The sequence below is a fragment of the Biomphalaria glabrata genome, chromosome 4, assembly GCF_947242115.1.
Source record: "Biomphalaria glabrata chromosome 4, xgBioGlab47.1, whole genome shotgun sequence".
Lineage (NCBI taxonomy): Eukaryota > Metazoa > Mollusca > Gastropoda > Planorbidae > Biomphalaria > Biomphalaria glabrata.
This window is the reverse complement of record NC_074714.1, coordinates 41,589,777-41,614,779: the sequence shown is the minus strand read 5'-3', so window position 1 is coordinate 41,614,779 and position 25,003 is coordinate 41,589,777. Positions and strand designations below refer to the sequence as shown.

General features: G+C 36.1%; 3 protein-coding genes across 3 annotated transcripts in view; 1 reads left to right on the top strand and 2 right to left on the bottom strand.

The window, feature by feature from the left end:
• Positions 1 to 3,850: 3,850 nt before the first annotated feature.
• Positions 3,851 to 4,380, bottom strand: LOC129925968 (uncharacterized). The gene has a single exon (XM_056027574.1). The coding sequence runs from the start codon at positions 4,378 to 4,380 to the stop codon at positions 3,910 to 3,912; it is 471 nt and encodes a 156-aa protein (XP_055883549.1). The 3' UTR covers positions 3,851 to 3,909.
• Positions 4,381 to 11,718: 7,338 nt separating this feature from the next.
• On the top strand, positions 11,719 to 14,150 carry LOC106068071 (kunitz-type serine protease inhibitor 2-like). Its single transcript, XM_013227358.2, has 2 exons — positions 11,719 to 11,879; positions 13,865 to 14,150. The coding sequence occupies exons 1-2, from the start codon at positions 11,804 to 11,806 to the stop codon at positions 14,047 to 14,049; spliced, it is 261 nt and encodes an 86-aa protein (XP_013082812.2). The 5' UTR covers positions 11,719 to 11,803; the 3' UTR covers positions 14,050 to 14,150.
• An 8,472-nt stretch (positions 14,151 to 22,622) lies between these two features.
• The window catches only part of LOC106068070 (ubiquitin-like modifier-activating enzyme ATG7), a 35,775-nt gene continuing 33,394 nt past the window's right edge, over positions 22,623 to 25,003 (bottom strand). The window contains exon 19 of the mRNA XM_056026059.1: positions 22,623 to 23,919. Within this exon, the coding sequence (XP_055882034.1) occupies positions 23,866 to 23,919 (54 nt within the window). The 3' untranslated portion in view covers positions 22,623 to 23,865. The remainder of the gene's footprint in view (positions 23,920 to 25,003) is intronic.

Sequence of the window (25,003 nt, the reverse complement as noted above, 5' to 3'; positions counted from 1 at the left end):
TACCTGAGCACCCCATTATAAACAACACACGTCACATGACACTCAGCACATACGTACCTTCACTGCTCACCTCTGATAGAAGAGTTCAGAGTCAAAGGATGAAGGAAAGAGAAGGTTGTCTGGTATACTAGTAACTAGTAAGACTCCTGTCTTTAGGCAGGAAGTATTGTTTGGAGTGGTGCCGAGACCGTTAGGTTAGTATATGTTTGGATTAGAGGGGGGGGGGCATGTTTGGGGTAATTTTGAGGAAGGCGTTTCATTCATGTCAAGTACAGTGTCAGTGGTTCCGAGATGGTACACAAATGTGTAGGCCTAAGTAAAAAGTAAGTCGGTCTACGGACTTTTCATCGAAACCTAGAGGATTATGGGACATTGAGATTTCACTGCACAACGATTAACCGCTTTTACTGTCCCCAAATAGATCTAGTATCGTATCCACAACTAGATGCAGTATCGTATAGATCTAGTATCGTATCCCCAACCAGATCTAGTATCTTTTTATACTTCTAATGTTAGAAGACGACTACCTCTAATGTTAGAAGACGGCTAACTCTAATGTTAGAAGACGGCTAACTCTAAAGCTAGAAGACGGCTAACTCTAATGTTAGATAGATAGATAGATAGATAGATAGATAGATAGATAGATAGATAGATAGATAGATAGATAGATAGATAGATAGATAGATAGATAGATAGATAGATATGGTGACCCGTGACCGGTCATCTCATCCTTGATCATTTCATCCCCAATTAATATTTGTTCTTATTCATTATTTAATTGTGTTGTAAAGGATTTGACTTTAAGCACTGATGTAATCCAATATAAAAATATGTTTATTTAGAATGCTTTTTGATATGTTAGATATGTTATTATAGTTTTTATAGTGTTTTCCTTCTCTCTTCATACTTATTGAGAAATGAAATAATGTCAATAAATAAATGTGATGCGGGGTTTTTATTGTTTCTATTTGATGTAGGGATGTCAATATTATCCAGCGCATATTGCATGATGTAATGATCAAGGCCAAGGTGTGGTGGAAGTAGGGAAAAATTTTTGAGAGAGAGAAGAACGATTAGAATACTTATGATCATGCCGCTGATAACTTATCTTCTGACGGCCATCTTTCACTTCATCTTTTATTGTCAAACGTCCTTTCTTAAATATGGGTAGCCCATTTCAAACCCTAATGTAGCTTTTTTAAAATGTATTCTAATAAACTCTGGCTTCACCCCTCCTCTGGAGCTGAGTCATATCACCTTGATACGCTTTGTTTTACTCCCCGTTCAAACATTGAAGTTATAAATTGTGGCATTGATGATCCTCCAAGGTAGAAATTTGAAACACTGGCCAAGAAATGACAAACGATGTACAGCAATACGAATCAGTGGATCGTCTGCTGTACCTACTAGCAATAGCCTCCTATCTTACTGATTTCGATTAACACGCAAAAACACTTTTTTACATTAGCTCTACATCTATAGATGTTAGTTTTATATTTATTTTTTATTAACATTAAATTCAATTTTTAGCGGCCCCCGAAAGGGGAATATACGCTAATAGTTTTTTTGTGGAATGTCTGTCCGTCCGTCCCGTTTAGATCTCGTAAACTAGAAAAGATATTGAAAATCCGACATCATATTTTAGATCTTTCAAAGTTCTGATGCAATGGCTACTTTTTTCTTTTCTGAAAGCGAATTTTTTTAAAAATCAACTATGCAAGCATTTCTTTCATAAAAATACACAATTTTTACAACTATTCACTATTAATAGTATCACGGTTAAGATCTTTGGGATCTTGAGCATGATGTTGCGGTTTGTAAATTTTTCTCTTGTTAGTTAATCTTTGCCGAATGGTCAGGGGTGCCGAAATCATGTAACCGTGATGCCGAGGATTATGTAGATGTATATCTCTAGATCTAAAAACTATCTTAGAGATTGAATAAGTGAAGATCCTTTTAAAACAAATACAGAAACTTTAATTCAAAACTAGGAATCACTGCAATGTACAATATTTACAATAGTAAACTGTATCAATAAAAAATAATCAAATTTACTACTAGATTCAATACAAATACAAGACTGATCTCTACCAATTCTAACTCAAAATTAATGTACGTCTTTCTTTATTGCCTAAGAATCTCAACAGGACCGACACTCTCTTCGCGCCTTTGTTCTCACTTTCAATTATGCTCAACCAATGAAATTGTTTCCTTCAACCAATCAAATAATTTTCTGTCAAGTGTTATAGGCGTGATAGCTACGTCATTGGAAATACCGATGTTGGCCTTAGCCCCTTGACTTGAGTTTATTTTAAATTTTGAATTAATATTTGACATTAATACGTGACAAATAGTACCTAACACGGGAGGCTATTTAGTAACGGAGGCTTGCAATAAGAGATTGACCCCTTACAAAACAATTAAATCAATAGATAATCATTATATGACATCAGTTAGGCCAGGTTCAAATCTAACTTCACCTGTCACTTATTTATTATCGGCCCCCAAAAGGGGAAAAGAAGCTATTAGTTTTGTGTGAAATGTCTGTCCGTCCGTCCCGTTTAGATATTAAATGAATTATAATTTCTTGACCAAAAAAAAAAGATTGAGCCTTTTCAAAACAATTATAAGACTTCAGTTAAGCCAGGAGAGTCGCGGTAGCTGAGCGGTAAAGCGCTTGGCTTCCGAACCGGGGGTCCAGGGTTCGAATCCTGGTGAAGACTGGGATTTTCAACTTTGGAATCCTTGAGCGCCTCTGAGTCCACCCAGCTCTAATGGGTACCTGACATTAGTTGGTGAAAAGTAAAGGCGGTTGGTCGTTGTGCTGGCTACATGACACCCTCGTTAACCGTAGGCCACAAAAACAGATGAACTTTACATCATCTGCCCTATAGACCACAAGGTCACATCTAACTTTGCTTTTACTTGCACCTATCCTTTGATATGCTGGACCGTTGAGGCACCACACAAAATCTGTCAACCTTTTTTCTCCATTTGTCTTTGATATAATTTCATTCGGATGTTCTTTCTGAAAATATTGAAGCCTGCCTGGGTGAACCACTTCGGGGGCCGATTTTGAGTTTGTGTTTCCACACAAACTGTCTTTGTAACCTTGTTTATGTAATGTGTCACACTTTTTGTCATGTAAATGAAAATAAATATCTGAAATATTGTTAATTTCCTACTTTTTAGAAGTAATAATTGTTAGTTCGGGGGATGAAATGTACGGGGATGAAATTGTATAAGCAGTAGCCTATCATTTCTATTCAATGCTAGGACAAATTTGTACAAGTTCTCCTTCTTCCCTAGTGCTATTAGAGCATGGAATGGGTTGCCTGAGCTAGCCAGGAAAATCAGTGACTTGGCAGAATTTAAGTCATTGGTTAATATGCATGACTAAATGCATGACGCGTAAGACGTAATCATCTACGTCTGTACTATATAAGATAAGATAATGTGGATTACCATTTAAATCTTGTTTTAGAAAATGGTTTTATTTAGTTAATTTAGATCTATATGTAGGCTAAACTGAATTGTTAAAAAGAAATACGTGCATGCTTTCTAAAGATCATTTCTGGCTATTACACTTTATAAACATATACAGGTAGTCCTCAACTTAGGAATGTGTTCCTACGCGGCGTCGTAAACAGAATTTCGACGTATGTCAGATCATACATTCATACAGAGTACTGTAGCATAATAACATTACTGTACTGTACTGCAAACACTTAGCTTATTCATACACCTATTTTAATATATAATTATCAATAAAAACAGTAAAACATTGTGCAGAAAAGTAATTTTAATAATGAAATACTGTACTGTACTATACAGTACTATAAGGGCTGTAACAGTAATAAACAGTGTACTGTAATAAACAAAAATAACAATGCCAAAGAGAGAACAAGCTTATTGGGAGGAAGCTACAGAACTTGCTGGAGATGCTGGGGCAGGTGAGCCAAGAGGGGCAGGTGAGGTAGAGGGTACAAGTACAGGATCTGTTGGAGGCTCTGCTGCAGGCTCTGTTGCAGGCCTGTCTACCTTCTTGAAGTACTGCTGCAGATTACTTTGGAAGGAGACCATCTTCTTCTCCTCTAATATCTCCCTGTAACACCTAAGGGAATCCATGACTCCTCTGGCAACCCTAGTGTACCTCTCCATGTTGGGATCCTCAGCCTCAAACCTTGATAACCCTTCCTCTATCAGGGCAAAACCTCCTGCCAAGCCCTGCCTTGTAAATCTCTTGGGTTCTGGAGTTGGTATGTCTTCCTCTTCCTCTATCATCTGCTTCTCCAGTTGAATAAGGTCCTCAGCAGATAACTCCTCTCCATGAGATGCCAGTAAGTCGGACTGAGCAGTCGTAAACAGCGTCGTAACCATGAAACGACGTAAGTCGAGACCGTCGTAACCCGAGGACTACCTGTATTTAACATGTTTAAAAAGTAGGCCCAAATTTTTATCAAATCACAAAATATTACGGATCAACATTTTCCCAAATAAACAATATATTTTATTATTACCGATTTTGAGTCTTTCTCTGAGGGACATATAGAGTGATCAGGTCGCTAACGTACAAGTCTGTACACTCATGAAGGATGCACTGATGATAAATTGTGCCCAATTTGAAGTTGATTCTTCCTTTCAAAAGAAAAGCAGTGGAGTGTGCGCAAGACAGCAGTATCAGAATCTCGTGCGGCGTTGTTCTGAATTCGCTTCAGCTTAGCGACTTTGTCTTCGGGTAGACCTGCTGGCACGACGTTGCAGTAGTCAAGGCGGGAGAGTTTGAATGCCAAAGTTAGCTTTTTTTTGTAGACTCAATTCTCAAATATGGTCAGATGTGGCCTAAGGGATGTAACTCTTTCATACAAAAATATAGTAAACAATAGGAGAGTTGTATACTATTCAAATAACTTCTTTGCTAAAAGCAGTTGATCTGATTGTAGAATTTGAATAATAATCCACTACCCCTCTCTACCATTCAATATGTCTATGACGACTTCAAAGATTTGAAGACATTCTTCATTGCGATAGTCACGACTGGGTATTGAACACTTAAGCGGTTCATGGTATAACTACTAACCAATCAAATTTTACCCCCAAAATGTCCTGATAACAGATTTTGTTGGTTTGTTATTGTTGTTAAATCCTTAAGGAAGGCATATTTCCAAGAGACCTTGCACATCACAGCCAAAAACAAATACAACAAATAAGCAAAATAAATAAACAAAAATTATCTAAGGGAAGGAACTCTTCACTTTAAACTATATCTCTCGAGAATGTAGAAGTTATTTTCCCTTAATCAATATCAAACAAAATAATAAATTACCAATAATTAATTGGTTAATTTATTTATTGATTCATGTTTTGTTAGATACAATAAATAATTCTTTAGTTTCCAACTTGATCCGAGATTGGGTTAGGGAGAAATAACACATACAAACATTTGTCACACATACAGAGTGAGTTAGTGAGTTAATATAAGCTTTGCAAAAACGAAACTAAGTGAAGGTTCATTGCGAAGGTCAACTAATAGTCATTGTCATCAAATGACTACTATCGTCCAACATAAGTATTACTAAAGTCTTTTGTGCCAATAATGTATTATCTATTAGTAAAGTGCACTTTTCACTGATATGCACATGAAGATTTTATGTGTGTGACAGTGTATGTGTGTGTGTTTTGTTTTTGGCTTATATAGGAATATGCTCATAAATTTGGTATATCTTTCAATCATTGCAAATTGTTTTCTTTATGCATTCAAGTGTCTCACGGAATAATTATTAAACATGTTAAATTATTCATAAGTTAAAAACTTGTTAATGTATTCTAAACAGTCTATATAGCCTAGCTTATGTAAGCTCTAAAAACTCCAAAACCCTTCAGCAAACCATCTTTAAAAGAAACATCTGGTTTTTGGCCCTCAAAAAGACTCGTTTTAGGGTCCTTAGACATTCCTCAATGACATTCCTGGGCAAAATAAAAATAAGACAAGAAGAGCCCTGTCTACTCTACAAAATCCAATAATATCTTCACTTGAAAAAAAAAAACAATGTTTTTCAAACTAACCAGATAATTATTGCAATAGATTAGTTAAAACAATAAAGCAATAAGAAGTTTTAACTTAGCACTACAGGCTGTGCACGTGTGAAAAGTCTGAGATGCTGGCAAGATCTGCTGGTACCCGGAGCTCCTGGAAATCTCATGAAATTGCAAAATATATGAAAAAGTCATGGAAATCTCCAGAAATTATTAAAAATCTTTTAAAAACTCATACAAATCTCATGAAATATATAGACAAAAATTGTCATTTTCGGATATCATTCAAAATGGAAAACGCCAATCCTACGGGCGATAAATAAAAACGGCATTATGCATTAGCCGTAATTGTGTAATCTGGTGAAAGAAGCTTCTCCGCCTCAAACTAATGAAGAATTACTTTAGTTCAACAATTCTCGTAGATAGATTGAAACACTCGTATATTCTTCCTATTGAGCGTGATCTATGTAGGAAATAAAATTTTCATGATACACTGTATGACTTCGCTACACGCAAGGCTCGTAAAGTTCGTGGGATAACTCTATCCGCAGAAATAGAAATAAGAAAGTGATCTTTCCTTTAATTCTTCTCGTCCGAACACTTGAGCGAAGAAGAGAATTATATATATATAGATTATTATTGATTTTTTTTTTAAAGTTTCACCCTAGAGGATGTTGCAGTATGGATATCAGAAGTTCCACAGCTAGGGCTGATGCTACGATTGATATGCCAGGTCTGGTTACTGTACACTGCTGGTCAAGAGTACGATCAGTTGTGGACTGAAAAAATTAAAGTGGAGAGCATGTCATAGTTGAAATATAGTCACTTTCATTTTAAAGCAAATTCTATTGACCAATCATTGGCCTCCTTCAGTCGTAGAACGACTATGGTTCATCTCGAACACTTTTTCATATGGCTTTGCAGCCCTATTTTGGAGAGACACTCCCGTCCACATATATTGCAGGTCAAGGTGGCGTTCGCTTTGGTGGTAGAGCAGCTGGCCATTTTCTGTGTGGCGCGCAAAAATCTCACTGAGAGCAGACGAAAGGTTGTCATAGAACATGTCATTGGCCTCTGGTGTGGAACTCAGAATTGATTTTTTTTTTAAAGTTTCACCCTAGAGGATGTTGCAGTATGGATATCAGAAGTTCCACAGCTAGGGCTGATGCTACGATTGATATGCCAGGTCTGGTTACTGTACACTGCTGGTCAAGAGTACGATCAGTTGTGGACTGAAAAAATTAAAGTGGAGAGCATGTCATAGTTGAAATATAGTCACTTTCATTTTAAAGCAAATTCTATTGACCAATCATTGGCCTCCTTCAGTCGTAGAACGACTATGGTTCATCTCGAACACTTTTTCATATGGCTTTGCAGCCCTATTTTGGAGAGACACTCCCGTCCACATATATTGCAGGTCAAGGTGGCGTTCGCTTTGGTGGTAGAGCAGCTGGCCATTTTCTGTGTGGCGCGCAAAAATCTCACTGAGAGCAGACGAAAGGTTGTCATAGAACATGTCATTGGCCTCTGGTGTGGAACTCAAAGTAGTAGCGTAGGCACTTATCAAAGGCACTTATCAAATTTAGGAGTCTAATAGATGTGTTAAGGCGTAGTGATAGGAATCTTTCTGAACCGTTGCACTTCAGCTCTACTGTGTTCAGCAGTGTGTTCTTAACTGCGAAACCAACGCCATGTTCCCTTACTTCATTTACGGCTTTGCCATGCCAGAAGAAGGTGAAGTCTTTTTCTTTGATTGAACCAGAGTCAGCTAAACGAGTTTCCTGGAGGGCAGCAATGTCTACTTTGAGTCTGGACAGTTCATCATTTATTATTGCGGATTTTCTGGTATATTCTATGTCTGGCAAGTTTATAATTAAGTCTAGTTTGTAAAGTACTCACATTCCATGTGCCCAGTTTAAGATTGGAGCTCCTCTTTTTTTCTTCATGTCGACTGGTACATTGGCTTTGTGCCTGCTTTTCAGATTTTGTCATATCCTCGTGTACCCAAACGAGGAAAAAGGGCATGACGGGACAGCACCTTAGTGACTGGAGGCTGCCCAGCTTAAAGCGCGTGGTAGCTGTCCATTTGGGATCCTAGAATCCCTCCCACCGACGAAAGTGATCCCAGGCGCTCTGTTCTACGTCAATTGAGCATTGGAGATTATAACCGGTAACTGCCACTTCCCGTGTTTGGCCGACGCCAAAGGCGAAGCTGGAGTGTCCTCTCCAGTTTTTAGAGTTAGGGCTTTGAGTAAGCGAGATGAAAGCCTGGGCATTGTCTATGCTCGCAATGAGTTCCCCCTACAGCACTTCCCCCTCTACGCGCAGCTAATGGGACCAAAGGAACGGAATATCCTATACAGTTTGGGATCAGTAGCGCCGCAGGCTCTGTCAGGTTATAGCACAGTGTGCAGCAATCTGCCTAAGGATCACCAGCTCCTGATTTTTTCTCAGGGTTGTCTCCCGAAGCCGAAGTTTTCCTTCTCCTAGATGGGTAGCCAACCAAGGCTAATGAGCCCCTCCTGCCCGAAGCTTGCTGGTTTAGGCGCCAGTTGCTCGCCTTTGCCCCTTCTCTTGTTAGTGGTAACAGTTCCGCCGGGCTCAGTATCTGAACCACACGTGAAGGCCAGGAGTTGGACTGGTTGTCAGAGGTTATTTGAGACGCGTGCCATTGGAAGCATTTTATAGGTAATAGTGAGCTTAGAACCATTACCACTTCCGGCGTTAACAACCACTGACCAAAAGAAAAATATAAAAAATAAAGCTTATATGATCAGTCATGTAATTAAATTTGTAATAGATATAACTAAACCTAAATTAACAATAATAAATCTGTGCAATTAGAAATATTGTAAAGTTTGAACCTTTAACTTCTATTATAAAGTTTGAATGCTTCACTGCTATTATAAAATTGAAATGTTTTATCGCTATTATACATTTTTAATGTTTTATAACTTTTATGTAGTTTGAATGTTTCATCACTTGTATGTAGTTTGAATGTTTTATCAGTAGATTATCTTCTTATCTTATATAATACAGACGTTACTTCAAAAAAGAAGATGATTAAGTCCTACGCGTCATGCATTTAGTCATGCATGTTAACCAATGACTTAAATTCTGCCAAGTCACTGGTTTTCCTGGCTAGCTCAGGCAACCCATTCCATGCTCTAATAGCACTAGGGAAGAACGAGTATTTGTACAAATTTGTCCTAGCATATGGGATGAGGAATGTGTGTTTTAACACTAACTCAAAGTTTGAATGTTTCACCAGTATTAAACAGTTTGAATGTTTCACCAGTATTAAACAGTTGAAACGTTTCACCGCTATTAGAAAGTTGAAATGCTGAATAATTCACAAATTTTATTAAGTTTGAATGTTTTACTGCTATTATAAAGACTAAGACTAAGACTGCTTTATTGATCCTTACGGAAATTTGTTGTGATTACAAGGACTCGTTTCTCATATAAAGACAACACAACAGAAAAATACACATAAATACAACATTTCAGTGTTATTATAAAATTTTAATGTTTCAGGACTATTATAAAAGTTTAAATGTTTCACCTTTATAATAAACTTAGAATGTTTTACCCATAGTATTAAGTTTGAATGTTTCACCACTATTATAAAAAGTTTGAAAGTTTCACCGTTATAATAAAATTTGAATGTTTCATTTCTATTATAAAAATTTGACCTTTATAAGCAGGCTACTAAAGCAGTCTACTTTAACAACAACATTGGAGACTGGTTTACAACCACAGCTGGAGACAGACAAGGTTGCCTACTATCATAATTTCCTTTCAATATCTTTCTTCTTGCTGACTTGGTGAAGCGCATAGACAAGAGTTGGCAGGAAATCAATGCCTATAAAACACAAATTAGGACTAATAGCCAACGGGGTTTTAAAAGGGACATCAGCATTGGTGGTGACAAGTGTCGGTAGTTTTAAATACTGTATCAAGAAACCCAAACAAGACTCTGGCCCCATAACCCTCCTATAAAAGAAAACTATACAGAGAACTGATCTGGAAACCACTGCACGGTTCATCTCAGATATAGGATTACTGATCTCAACCCTTCGACATGTAAATTGAAAATAAAGAAGAAAAAAAATATACAAGTTTAACAAAGTTTGATCAGAAAGTTTTACACGATTTTACTTAGGAAAGCATAGTTTAATAAGAATATTTTACTAGACATCTATGAGCTATACAAAGTTCGATCAGAATTTTCCACTTAGCATATACAAGCTTAGGGGCGCGGTGGCTGAGTGGTTAGGCACTTTGCCTCCGAACTTGAGGTCCTGGGTTCGAATCTTGGTAAGGCTGGGATTGTGAATTTCGGGATTTTTAGGGCATCCTGGAGTCCACCAAACTCTAATGGGTACCTGACTTTAGTTGGGGAAGGTAAAGGCGGTTGTTCTTTGTGCTGGTCACGTGACACCCTGCTCAATAACCATTGGCCATAGAAACAGATGACCTTAACATTATCTGCCTCATAGATTGCAAGGTCTGAAGTGGAAACTCTACCTTTTTTTTAAGATGCACATATCAAAGTTGGCAGCCATCTACTTTCTCTAGTGTCCATTAGGAGGAAAACAGCATCATGGAATTGAATCAATTCTTCTAGCTCTTTCACTTCTGCTCTGGTCTGTTCAACCAATGATTCTTTTTAGCTAAAATTTTAACATATTTATGTATAAGCATAATGCGAAGGTACATTAAATCTGTTTTTTTTTTAATGTAAAAAAAAATTGCTACCAGGCTCACCAGATATGGCATGACCAGGCATGGGTATGGTGTTTTACTTTCAGATTTCTGAAATAAAAGCATACTTAAGTTAAGAGTACTATCTTATCTTATAAAGTACAGAATCACATTCATTCAGAAAAAAGAATGGTATGACGCGCATTAATCCATCTGTTGACTGTGTCATTCATTTTTATTATAACACATAGATATTTTAAGATTTTAGTCTCTATAACTGGTTTAACGTGAATAAAAAAAAAAGTCGCTTTTATTTGTTTTAGTTTTTTGTTACGCATAATAATTGATTTTTTTTCTGGTTGGAAAGAAATGCTCCAATTTGATTACCATTTCTGTAGGCCTAACTATTCTAATTCTAATGCTCTCTACCAGTTCCTTATCATCATCATCAAAATTTATTTGAGTGAGGGCTTGAAGGGGTTCATATCCTCTCTTGCAAAAGCCCTGGTCAGAAACCCTGTTGTTTTACCTAGTACATCATGTCACATGAATCCCTCTACCTATCAGGAAATCCTGATTCCATTGATGTAATAAACTAGTAATGCCAAAATATGTTCAATTTTTTAAGCAAGCTAAGGTGGCAAACTTTATCAAAAGCATTCTAAAGAAAAGTCTAATAAAATGGCTTCTATTTGTGCTATAGTTCTAAACTCAAGTACTTTATCACTCAGCCACCACACCCAAGAAACAAATGTTTTGTCAATGTAAAATCAATTATAAATGCAAGAGATAAGAATATGGGCTATGTTATTAAGAAATCTAAGACAATTATTCATAATAAAATCCTTCGCAGAATAAGTTAACTTGTGCGTCAGATTTTATGGCCTTTATTTATAGTTTACTTCCTTTAGTTTATGCACAATTTATGCAAATTAGGTAATAAACCGTAACAGAATACAGATTCTTTAGGTCAAAGATTTCTATAAAAAGCCAACGCTGCCTGCTGTCACAACATCACAACTTCCAGTTGACTACAGAGTTAACCAGGCCAACCACTGCAATGATGACCAAAATCACTCTACTTTGCCTTTTTGGCATGCTGTGTATCCAGCTTTCAACTCAGTCAACAAATCCAAGTATGTATATATGTAAAAATTGATTAGTGAGAGTAAGACTACCTCATTGACTGACACTTTCAGACATAATACATGCCAGTGTCTAAACAATGAGCATAATTAGGAAAACTGTTCAAGAAAAAACAGTTCAATAATTAAAAACTGTAGTCAGTTTAAAAAAAACATGAAGCCAAAACTTTTAATAGAAAAAAAAAGATTTCCTATAAGATAATTAACATGATCAATTAATATGAATATAAAAAACTAGTCTACCCACGGCGTAGCATAAGCGCTATTTTGCAGGGCCGCCTTAGGCCACTGCAACCTACGCGACCGCAGAGGGCCCCGCCATTTCATAGGATCCGCGCTAATTCTAGGTATGAATTATTAAATTAAACCATTTTATAACTTATAACAGATTTCCCGCATCCTCCTGAAATTGCAAAATATAAGAAAAAAAAAGTCCTGGAAATCTCCGAAATTATTATAATCTTTTGAAAACTCATACCAATTTCCTGAAATATATAGACACAATTGACATTTTGGGGTGTCATTCAATGTGGAAAACGCCAATCTTATGCGCGATAAAAAAAACGGTATTATGCAATAACAGTAATTGTGGAGTCTGGTGAAAGAAGCTTCTCGCGCCTCAAACAAATGAAGAATTATTGTAGATGGAATGAAACATTTAATAATTCTTGCTATGGAGCATGATCTATGTAGGAAATGGAATTTTTTTGATTTACTGTATGACTTCGCTACACGCAAGGCTCGTAAAGTAATTCTGTACATAGTAATGAATGATTAAAATGCAAAAACAATATTATTTTCTAATATAAACTCTTAATTTCCACTTATTATTCGTACCCTTAGCCAAACTTGGCCCCGCGAAATCCTTTTCGCATTGGGCCCCACAATGATTAAGTCCGGCACTGCTATTTAGTGACGGGGTGAATACAGAGTAGATTACTTGTTCTCCCCTCCCCCTCTTTTTTTTTTTGCCGCTAAAGAGGGGGTAACTCTAGTCTGACTTGCAGAAATAAAAGTGATCTTTCCATGAATTCTTAGTTACAATGGTTAAGGGTCCAGTCCCGCTAATTAGTGACTACTTGTTCTTTTTCCGCTAAAGTAACATTGGGTAGGCTAACTCTAGTCCGACTTGTAGAAATAAAAAAAAAAGTGATCTTTTCTTTACATCTTGGTGTCCAAACTGTTGAGCCATGAAGAGAATTATAAATATAGATAGCTGTAGTTGTCAGTAATTAGAGTCAGTTACAATAAAATCAAGCATTTTTAGAATATGACTTTTTTTTATTTTAATTATTCTTACTTATTAATAAGCAGTGATGGGAACAGACTATCCAAAAATTTTAGGAAATTTTCCACACCTTTACATTTTACTTAACATTTAAAATGATACATTTAGTTTTCTTAAATATACACATTTTCTTATTGTGATCTTTTCTTAAATATAAAATTTTGTGATAAAGCATAAAATATTTATCTAATATTTTATTTACTGATAAAACAAAAGGTATCTAATGTTTATATAACGTTTACTTTGGTGACAAAATAGTAATCTTTAAAGTAGTGAAAGTTTTACATTTTCAGTTCAGTTATAACATATCACATTATCTGTTCAATCATTTGTCTCCACTGATGTAGATGCCATTAGAAGCCTTTAAGATATTTAGTTCTTATCCTTTGAATTATGCATATTATTTGTATGCGCTGGTAAATAATATTACTCAGTTTTAAAAAATCTATATAAAAAAAGTTTAGGCTTAAGTTAGAAATGTATAAGTTGATTTGAAAGCTGAAGAGAAGTTATTGATTCCGTTTAAAAAAATTAGTGATGTATTTTGTAAACCTTAAAGTTTAGTGGTTGTGTATCTTATTTTCAGTCCATGTATAAACCATAAAGGATGTAGTTTTGAATTTAGTGATATAGTATCTCCTTTGCTCTTTAGTGAAGGATAATATAATGAATGTATTAAATTCCCCAGCCTGTGACCTAGCCCAAGATGCTGGACCTTGTAGGGGTAACCTTAGACGGTACTATTTCAACAATGTAACAGGATTATGTGAGGTTTTCTACTATGGAGGATGTGAAGGAAATGCTAACAACTTTGAATCATCTGAAGATTGCACAGCCTTGTGCGGTGGTACAACTCCCCCAGCCAGAAAATAAACATCAACACAACAATAGAAACACAGAGTGAAAAGATAACATTATGTCCTGCAAACATTTTTGGCTTTAGAAATAAATAAATATACTTAAAAATCATAAAATCCACTTTGTATTGTTTATTTAGTGTGAAATTATATCATTTTTGTTTTATTTCAAAACATTAAACCCCATAACAGTAAGTGTTTTCAATCAGACTTAAAATCTAACATTTGCTCATTTAGTATGAAGAGAACACATGGCTAACTGTTGTGTGTGTTAAAACTCTCGCTAGCACATGACCACAACACTGCTAGGTCCAGAAAGGAACATTCCTTAATTTCATGTTACCAAATACAAGGGGTTGATGATAATAAGCATGATGTTATCACATCTAAAAATTTATTTTTTTTAATTTTAAACTCTTTTAAATATAAATAGAATACAAAAAATAGTTATAAGGTTACAAAAAAAAAAAAAAAAAGAATTACAGCCATTAATTTTGAAGGAAATTAAACTTTGCCATGTATCAACCCATACAAAGGCAAGTACTAAAACTTGGTGGATAACACTATTCCTACTCAGAGCCCAGAGCTATATGAAATTATACATAGTGTAAGTTATATTATGTTGTAGGATGGCTGCCTAGTCTCTGTGGTATATGCTCCCAATTCCAATCTCAATGGTCCTGAGTTAGAACCCTGCCTTCCCCCGCCAGTCCTGAGGGAGGTTTCAGCTAGAATTTAATAACTTCCAACTCTATAGGAATGTTTGAAACATGTAAAACAAACAAACAAACAAGAATGGTGGATGTTACTTGGGGTATTGTTATGGCTAGATAAAAATCACACAATTGTATTTAATGAAAACAAATAACCCTTATGTCAAAGTGGGTTTCAGCAACATTTAACTAGGGGATGAAGTTAAATGAACTGGGTTCCCCACCTCAACAAGCTAATCTAATAACCAACAGCTGCAGCAACAATAAATAAACTCTTAATGCCATATGACTGCTAAACACTCTTTTAACAAATGATTATTTAATAATTAACTATAAAGTGCATAGATGAATAATGTCTTCTTACTTTAAATGCAACATAAGGCTTCAGCATATCACATGTACAACATATTTAACATTAAGGCACCTCCATGCACACTTAAGTACAGCCACACAGCACATACATATCTAGCCAGTTACAGGTACATATCTCAATCTCCAACATGCTATAAGAGCATCCTAATCACTGGCGGATCCAGGGGGGGGCGATAGGGGCGATCGCCCCCCCCACTCGGCCGACCCCCCCCCCTAACTTATGTTAAAAATATATACTAATTATTTATATTTCAACCTATTTTTTTATTATTTCGCCCCCTCCTCTAGTATGTTGACCGATTTGGTGGGGTCGGGAGGGGGCAATGGTATCAATCCCGCCCCCCCCCATATACTTTCGAGTGGGGGGGGGCGGTCCAATTTATTTGTAGAAATCACAGCTTGCTAACAGAATCAATTAAATATCTATATGATTAAAACTTGTTATTGATATTTTAACCCATCTTTATATTATGTCGTTCCCTGTTTACCGTTTGGGGGGGGGGGGCGAATACCTCTACTGCCCTTCCCACCTAAACCATTTGAGTGGGGGGGGCGGTCCTACTTTTATGGAGAAATCATAGTTTGTGAACAAAATGTAAAAAATCTGCCACTACTATAATTTATATATACTATAAATTAAATTCTTATATCGAGTCGCCCTACTTTTTTTTTTTTATTCTTTAATGCCAAATGCAATCTTTAGCAGAAATTATTAAAGGAGCGAGGATTAATCGTTTTCATTCTACCGCCCCTCCCATTTCCAGAGTTTATGTAATTTCACATGAATTTATCATAATTATTTTAAGAAAGACTTTGCATTGGAAAAGTTAGAATTCAAACGAAATTTTTCAGTATAAGAATCATGATTGAGATGAGTTCTAAACTCAAATAATATTTACATAGTCGCCTTTTCCCAACCTTTACTCAATCTGATATTTTTCTAGCTAATTAAATTTGGGACTATAACTCACAATTTATACTAGAGTTTTCTTGAATACTATTTATCGAATAAGTTTTTTTTCGGCGGCGATCCTCAAAGCCTTGAACTTCATTGATGAATAATAAGCTGTAGATGTCAGGGGATGTGTTTCTGTAGTGAAGAATGCAAGAAAACGCTTTTAGCGTCGGGGCTTCGCCTTGAACTTCATTGATGAATAATAAGCTGTAGATGTCAGGAGAATGTGTTTCTGTAGTGAAGAATGCAAGAAAACGCTTTTAGCGTCGGGGCTTCGCCTTGAACTTCATTGATGAATGATGAGCTGTAGATGTCAGGAGAATGCGTTTCTGCAGTGAAGAATACAAGAAAACGCTTTTGGCGTCGGGGCTACGCCCCGAACTCCATTGATGAATAGTAAGCTTTAGATGTCAGGAGAATGCGTTTCTGCAGTGTAGAATACAAGAAAATGCTTTTGTCGTCGGGGCTTCGCCCCGAACTTCATTGATGTATGATGAGCTATAGATGTCAGGAGAATGCGTTTCTTCAGTGAAAAATGCAAGAAAATGCTTTTGTCGTCGGGGCTTCGCCCCGAACTTTATTGATGAATGATGAGCTTTAGATGTAAGGAGAATGCGTTTCTGCAGTGAAGAATGCAAAAAAAAACGGTTTTGTCGTCGGGGCTTCGCCCCGAACTCCATTGATGAATAATAAGCTTTAGATGTCAGGAAAATGCGTTTCTGCAGTGTAGAATACAAGAAAATGCTTTTGTCGTCGGGGCTTCGCCCCGAACTTTATTGATGAATGATGAGCTGTAGATGTCAGGAGAATGCGTTTCTGCAGTGAAGAATGCAAGATAACGCTTTTGTCGTCGGGGCTTCGCCCCGAACTCCATTGATGAATAATAAGCTTTTAATGTCAAGAGAATGCGTTTCTGCACTGAAGAATGCAAGAAATTGCTTTTGTCGTCGGGGCTTTGCCCCAAACCCCACTAGGGAACCTTATCGCGTTGCCCCACTTTTTCGCCGAAGGTTGAGAAATGCTGCTTTTTAAAATTCTCATATATATATATATATATATATATGTGTGTGTGTGTATGTGTGTTCTGTACACACGTTTATGCATAGGGTTAGGGTTTACTGGGCGTTAGGGTTAGGGTTTGGAAAAAAATCGCCCCCCCCCACTCCAAAGTTCTGGATCCGCCAGTGATCCTAATAGCCATGACGAAGCTTTGCACTAGCCGAAGCCAACCACAACGTTGCTCAAACAGTAACCAAGACCTGGCTCCCTGTAGACTGTAACAGGCTTATTGTGTATCGCTGAAGAATGCGGGGTTCGTGCGTCCACTCACCACGTGACAAACAAATATCACTTTAGCAGACTAAATATAAACTTTATTTAATAATAATAATGCACTTCTTGGTAGTTACATAATCCAATAAGAAACACAATCACAACCGCATAACAGCGGTATCAAATATATCCAACATGTTAAGTTCTCCAGAATCGACTACAAGTAACGTCCGCATCACAGCGGGTAACAATAAACAATAATATTGTTGTAACCCTGCCTTGCACCAGTGCTTGAGGTGCGCACTAGCGCACTAGTGAACGAAAACAGGAAGACACTAGAATGGAGAGAATAACAGTGCATCAGGGATTGTGAAGAGTCTGAATGTTTGGAAACTAAGAAGCCAGCTTTTGGTGCTGCCTGAAGGTTGTAGAAGGGACCTGGAGCGAAGCGGGGAAGGCTGTCGTTGGTCCACATTCGGGTTGCTGTCTAAAGGACTGGTAAATTAGTAGGAAGACTCTGAGGAAGCTGAAGGATGCTATGTGTTTGCCCTAGTGAATAAACACCTGTCTTTATTTCCTGTTACACTGTGTTGAGTTGCATGCCTATTCGTTGAGTGCCTTAACCTAGAGTTACAACAATATGTATCCAGCTCCAAATACAAAGTAGCTATCAAAATACGTGTACTGTCTTACTGACTTCAAGTGACTACTCTCACATTAAGTTCCTACTGTCCGCAACGGACCAAAAATACTACTGACTTCGACTTCTTAAAAGTTACTATTCGACTCTCTAAGTGACCACTCTACCCGACTCTTATGGTTACTACTGACCAAGAGTCAATTTAGTTATTCTTACTTCCTGTTTCTATATCAGGAATTTCAAATGTCTTTCACCCTCATGACCCGAGGTGAACATATAACAGACAATGTCAACCGAGACTGTGACAATTACATACAGTAGAGCAAAGATCTAGAGATGCTGCTACAACAACAATTTTGGCAACAATGTGCATAACAACAAATCGCGCCTGTTTACTTTAGAATGGCCACTTACCCTTCGCAGGAGAAAGCAGTGGCACACTGCCATACATCATCAAACGCCTTCTTCAAAAGTTGGTTCCTCTCTGAAGAACTATGAGAAACTGAGACATTAATTGGGGAAAAGTAAAGGCGGTTGGTTGTTGTGCTGGCCACATGACACCCTCATTAACCATGGGCCACAGAAACAGATGACCATTACATCATCTGCTCTATAGATAGCAAGGTCTGAAAGGGGAACTTTTCTTTCTTTTTTAACTCATTCTATCTGTCTGTTTAATAAAAAGTTATTTCTCCAACACCCAGTCTCAGATCCGGCTAAAAATTTGCTCAATTATTTCTTTACCAGACAACACAATAATCAATTTTTAAAAAATCAGTTAATTAACTATTGGTAATTATGCCTAATTATTTTGTTTGGTATCTTGAACAAGGGAAAGAAATTGTACTTGACTGAAGTGATGGTATTACATGAATTTGTCTCCTTTATAGGTCACCTTTTGAAAGTAAGTTTGGCAAAAGGCACAAAACACTAGATAACTATTGTGACCGGTCACTTCATCCCCGGTTATTTCATCCCCTGGTCATTTCATCCCCCGGTCATTTAAATATTTTTCTTTTTTCATTGTTTAATAGTGCTGTTTAGGCTTTAACTTTAAGCCCTCATTTCATCTAATATATAAATATGATTATGTAGAATGCGTTTTGATATTTTTGACATGTTACTAATGCGTTTATAGTGTTTCCTCTTCCACTTTGCATTCTTGATGAGAAATCTTATATTGTATTGTAAATCTGGGTGTGTACTTAGCTATAGCGCTTCTATTGGATTGGGGGGGGGGGTAATATTATAATATATATAATAATCATGACGTAATGATCAAATGCCTAGGTGTGGTGCAAGTAGTGGAAATCTTTTGCGAGATAGAAATGCGATTACAATAATTATGACCGTGCCGCTGATAACTTATCATCAAAGGCCAAGTTGTGGTGGAAGTACGACCATGTTTCACTTTATTTTATTTTTTAAATCGCTCTTTTTTTTAATTGGGCTCGTCAGTTTTAGCCTTGAAATAAAGTTTAATTATTTTTTTTAATAAAGTCTGACTTCACCCATATTAGGATAACATTTTTTTATATTACCTCTATACATGTTAAATTTTTATAGTTTCTAATCAAATGTTACACTTTTTGTCATTTAAATACAAAATGGATATATTAAATATTGTTCATTTCATGATTTTTACAATTACTATTTGATAGATAAAAAGATCAGATGATGAAAATAACAGGGGATGAAATGACCAGGGGATGAAATGGCCAGGGGATGAAATGACCAGGGATGAAGTGACCGGGAACCGATAACTATACAATCTTCTATTTTCATATGCTCTTCACTAGCAGAGTGGTTAGAATGTCAGCTTGAGCCATGAATTCAAATTCGGGTCATCCCCCCCCCCTTTTCATTAAAAAAAAAATCCTTTTAAAAAGTGGTAACCTTAAAATTCACCAAGATATCCCTCCCCCCCCCCCTTCTTGCCATTTTCCAAACTGGTCCAGACAAATGATAGGATCATAAGCGTATTCAGAAAGCTAAAAGCATGACAAACAACTTGGTAAAAAATATTTTTTATCGCACTTATTTATTAATGTTGTTCTAGATTTATTACAAATTTAATTACTGGACTGCTCTAAACTAATTAATACAATCAGACTTCGTATAAGCTTTGGTTTTTTTTTTAAATTATTTTTTTATGTTTTTCTTGTTTTGTGATTTAATATCTCCTTTTTCATAACCTGACTTTCCTAGCATTTAACAATACTCTTTAGTTTTATGGCATTGTTGAATATTTCTTTGTAAAAACTATTGTTACTACATTAACTTGAGCACATTACCAAGATCAACAAAAGGATGCAATTTTATTTTTTGTATTTTTTTTTTTTGCTATTGTTTGATTTTTTTGGTACAAATACTGTTTCTGGCTAGATGCGAGTAGTGGGGATTGAAAGAAAAAGCTACAATTATTTAGTCTTATTTGATTCTAAATTATTTTGCCAAATAGGCTAGAGTTTTAAAATTTAAAAAAAAAATGATCAAAAATTGACCACTAAGAAACTATTGTCATCATAAAGTTAATTTACAGACTTAAAGGCAGAACTTATAGGATCTTTGATGTCTAAGATAGTGCACACTACATTTCTGAAGCATGTAATATCATAATTTAACAATAGCATCTAAAAAGAAATAATAATTAAATCCTATAAATAAAAAAAAGTCTCAGCTCAGAAGTGATAAGGTGATATGCATTTTCTAGGGATGGTTTTGAGTTATTTTTTTGTATTTTCTGATGAAAGTATGTATGTCTGTGTGTATTTCGTGTGGTGATTTAATGATAATAGATTTCATTAAAGGATTTTCCTATTATTCGAAAGCATGAAAACCCGAATTGGGAAAATGGAGGTGGGGAGAGACATGTGTGTTATCTAAAAAAAAACAGCAGTGTATGTTTATTACATTGAAGTGGCTTAGCAAGGGATTTGGGGGCCCAGGGGCTTGGCCTCTTTAGGGGCCCCTGAAATTTGACATCATGACATGAGGTAATATACTTGATAAATATATAAGTCTAATGTGTGGAATACATGTAACATGGTCTCTAGTATACATAACAATTTGATTAGCAAGATAACATTGCATTGGATGCCCCCTTCAAGTGGGGGCCCAGGGGGAATTTTCAAATTTGTACTCCTCTCTCCCCACACTAGTTACGCCACTGTAAAATTGAAAAAAAGGCAATAGTGATTCTAAGAATATAGACAAACAAGCAATTCAAACATGTGGTATGCCAATTGTAAGAAAAAAAAAATCTTTATACTTTTTTTTCTATTACAAAGAAAAAAAACTAGTTTGCTCAGAAATTTAGTCTAATATTTTTTCCTTTTTTTTTTTTTTTAAATATTACTTACTTTTTCAGGTGAATAAATATTCTCTAACATAGCAGGTTCTTCTGTCAGAGTTGATCTCCTAAATAAATATTTTGCATCAGCATTCTCAGCCCCAGGAGACAAGGACATATTACTTAATTTGAACCAAGTAGACAACATAGGAGATATAGAAGTACAAGAAAAGGGGATCCAAAGACAGAAGTAATGAGCTAGCACCAGTGTTCAAAATACTTTTTCAGGCATCTCTTAACCAGGGCAGAATACCAAGGGACTGGAAAGAAGCTAATGTCACCCCCCCTATTTAAAAAAGGAGAAAACTCTGACCCAGGAAACTACAGACCAGTATCACTTACCAGCATCACATGTAATATCCTAGAACACATATGTAGTAACATCATAAACCACTTAGACAAATATAAAGGAAATATAGATCATGTGAAACACAACTAATAGGACTAATTGATGATTTTTCAAAAGGTTTAGATAATAGTGAGCAAATAGATGCTTTCTTACTAGATTTTTCCAAAAGCCATGTTGGTATGGAGTAAGGCCAATGTGATTATATAAGTGGTGTTCTAGTATTTTACATGTGATGCTGCTGAGTGGTGATACTGGCATGTAGTTTCCATGATTGGATTTATCCCCCTTTTTTAATAGGGGAGTGGCATTAGTTTCTTTCCAGTCTCTACCTTAAGTGATGCATAAAAAAGTATTTTGAACACTGGTGCTAACTCATTTAGTTCTTTTAAGCAATCTAGCTGAAATACCATCAGTTCCAAATGTTTTATTTGCATTTATATTAGCTTATAGTTTTTTGATCCCACTTTTCCAAATCAGGTAGCTTTTCAAATAATAATCTTTCTATAGGATGTTTGAATGCAGCTATGAAGGAATAGTCAGCATTCTCAGGTGACAGTCCAAGGGGGCAGATCTCGCTAGTACCAATGTTTAGCTTGCAGAACATGTTTCATTCTGTTGTGTCCAGTTCTGAGGCAAAAGATTAGATGGTCTTGTTTGGATAGCTTATAGTAGGCGGCGTCCTTCTAGTGATTCGGATGAGAGCTTGTTCAATTCTTGTTTATTTTTATTAACTTCTTTATTTCTTATGGATAGAATGCAATGTATTTGTTCTTCCACACTTGGCAAGTGTGTCTGTGTGTTAAGTTCAATGAGGTACAAATCATAACTTCCCTTTCAGGATTGGTCTCTTTATTCACAGACATTATTGTTTTAATAGAAAGAATAAAGAAATCTAGAATCTATGTCTGAGTTGAAGTAAATCAAAAGTCATGCATGTTTAAATTTTGGGTCACATTTATTGCACAGACATATACATACATTTTATTTTAGAAAAAAAATCAGTTTGTGATAGTGATGAACTAATGACATTGTCTTCAGACAGCTGAGTAGCCTGAAGTTATGCATACAAAATATTGGCCTGAGAACTTGCGTTTTTAAATATTTTTCAATTTTGAGGACTAGACTCAAATGTAAACATTTTCTTGTTGAGAAAAAAAAAACTTTCTCTATTCTTTGATCTCTTTTATGTTTAAGAAACTACTTTCATAGTACACATTTTTCTGAATAATCTTCATCATATTACATTTTCTTTAATTGAACAGTTTAAACTGAATATATTATAACATTTCTAAAGGCACCTATCAAAGAAAAGAAAAAAAAAGGACCATCCTAAAATATTCTGAATAAAGTGTATCACCATTTATATGGCACTGTTGAAGATAAAATTTAAAAAAATTGAAATGTAACATGAAAAAATGAGCTCAGAAAGACTTAATTTAGCTTCATATCAATAACACTTGGTACAAACCAAAAAGCTGATTTATCTAAAGCTTTAAATATGTGAGCATAAATAATTACTGAATGATGTCTCAAAGATGAAATTATGTAAGAATGAAATTTTTAAAAAATTTGCCCTCAGCTCTAGGCAATACCAGCTTCAAGCCATATACTAATCATACAGTCATGTAAGGATAACCACATAAAGACATAAAAAGCTAGTTGGCAAATGGCACAGTGAAAAATGTAAAGTCATGGAATAAGACCCGGATAAGACATCAATAAAATAATTCTTAAACTGATAAAAAATATAATCAAACCTCAATATACTGAAGTTGCTTAAACCAAATACCCACTAGCCTTGTCACTCAAAAAGATAAATTTCAACTTGGCCATTGCAGGCTTACGGAAGAAAGGGAACCCTATGCAATTTACTTTTTGAATTTGTATTTCAATGAATTTCATTCTTAAGTTGTTTGAATGATCTAGAAAAAAAGAAAATTCTCAGACGAAAAAAAAAAGCACTTTCAGTGATTGTACATTTTAAGTGAGGTGAAATTGAGTAAGATTTACACAAGGATTGATTTAAAAAAAAACATAAATTTTAGTAATTAAGGACTAGGCACTACAGAATTCTCCAACAAACAATTTTTTTAAACACTACATTTTGATTTTTGGAAAAACAAAAAGCGCATTACAAATGGCAATTGAACAATGTCTAAAGGTTTTGTATACAAGTTGACTAAGTGGTTGCTTCCATACTCTCTGGTTCCTCATCATCGCTTAGATCCCAGACCTGGAAACAAGTGCAAAAATAAAAGCAATAATGAATTATAGAAATTATTGTATTTTCTTCAACCTTATAAATAAATATTCTAAAGAGAAATAAGTGAAATTCTATACAAACATGGGATGTTTGGTGGAGAGGCCAAAGCTGCTTGGCAATGACATGACCACCTACCCTTGCCTCCACAAAAGAGATTGGACCATGGCGCACTGAGCATGCTATAAGCATGAAAGTTTGGACCATAGCACACTGAGAATGCTATAAGCATGAAAGTTTGGACCATGGCGCACTGAGCATGCTATAAGCATGAAAGTTTGGACCATAGCGCACTGAGCATGCTATAAGCATGAAAGTTTGGACCATAGCGCACTGAGCATGCTATAAGCATGAAAGTTTGGACCATAGTGCACTGAGCATGCTATAAGCATGAAAGTTTGGACCATGGCACACTGAGCATGCTATAAGCATGAAAGTTCGGACCATAGCACACTGAGCATGCTATAAGCATGAAAGTTTGGACCATAGCACACTGAGCATGCTATAAGCATGAAAGTTTGGACCATGGCGCACTGAGCATGCTATAAGCATGAAAGTTTGGACCATAGCGCACTGAGCATGCTATAAGCATGAAAGTTTGGACCATAGCGCACTGAGCATGCTATAAGCATGAAAGTTTGGACCATAGCGCACTGAGCATGCTATAAGCATGAAAGTTTGGACCATAGTGCACTGAGCATGCTATAAGCATGAAAGTTTGGACCATGGCACACTGAGCATGCTATAAGCATGAAAGTTCGGACCATAGCACACTGAGCATGCTATAAGCATGAAAGTTCGGACCATAGCACACTGAGCATGCTATAAGCATGAAAGTTTGGACCATGGCGCACTGAGCATGCTATAAGCATGAAAGTTTGGACCATAGCGCACTGAGCATGCTATAAGCATGAAAGTTTGGACCATGGCGCACTGAGCATGCTATAAGCATGAAAGTTTGGACCATGGCACACTGAGCATGCTATAAGCATGAAAGTTTGGACCATGGCGCACTGAGCATGCTATAAGCATGAAAGTTTGGACCATGGCACACTGA

Excerpts from the sequence above, each read along its gene's own strand:
- LOC129925968 (XM_056027574.1), bottom strand. The coding sequence starts at position 4,380 with ATGGTTACGACGCTGTTTACGACTGCTCAGTCCGACTTACTGGCATCT.
- LOC106068071 (XM_013227358.2), top strand. The coding sequence starts at position 11,804 with ATGATGACCAAAATCACTCTACTTTGCCTTTTTGGCATGCTGTGTATC. Across the intron at positions 11,880-13,864 it reads AACTCAGTCAACAAATCCAA|CCTGTGACCTAGCCCAAGAT; the intron begins GTATGTATATAT and ends TAAATTCCCCAG.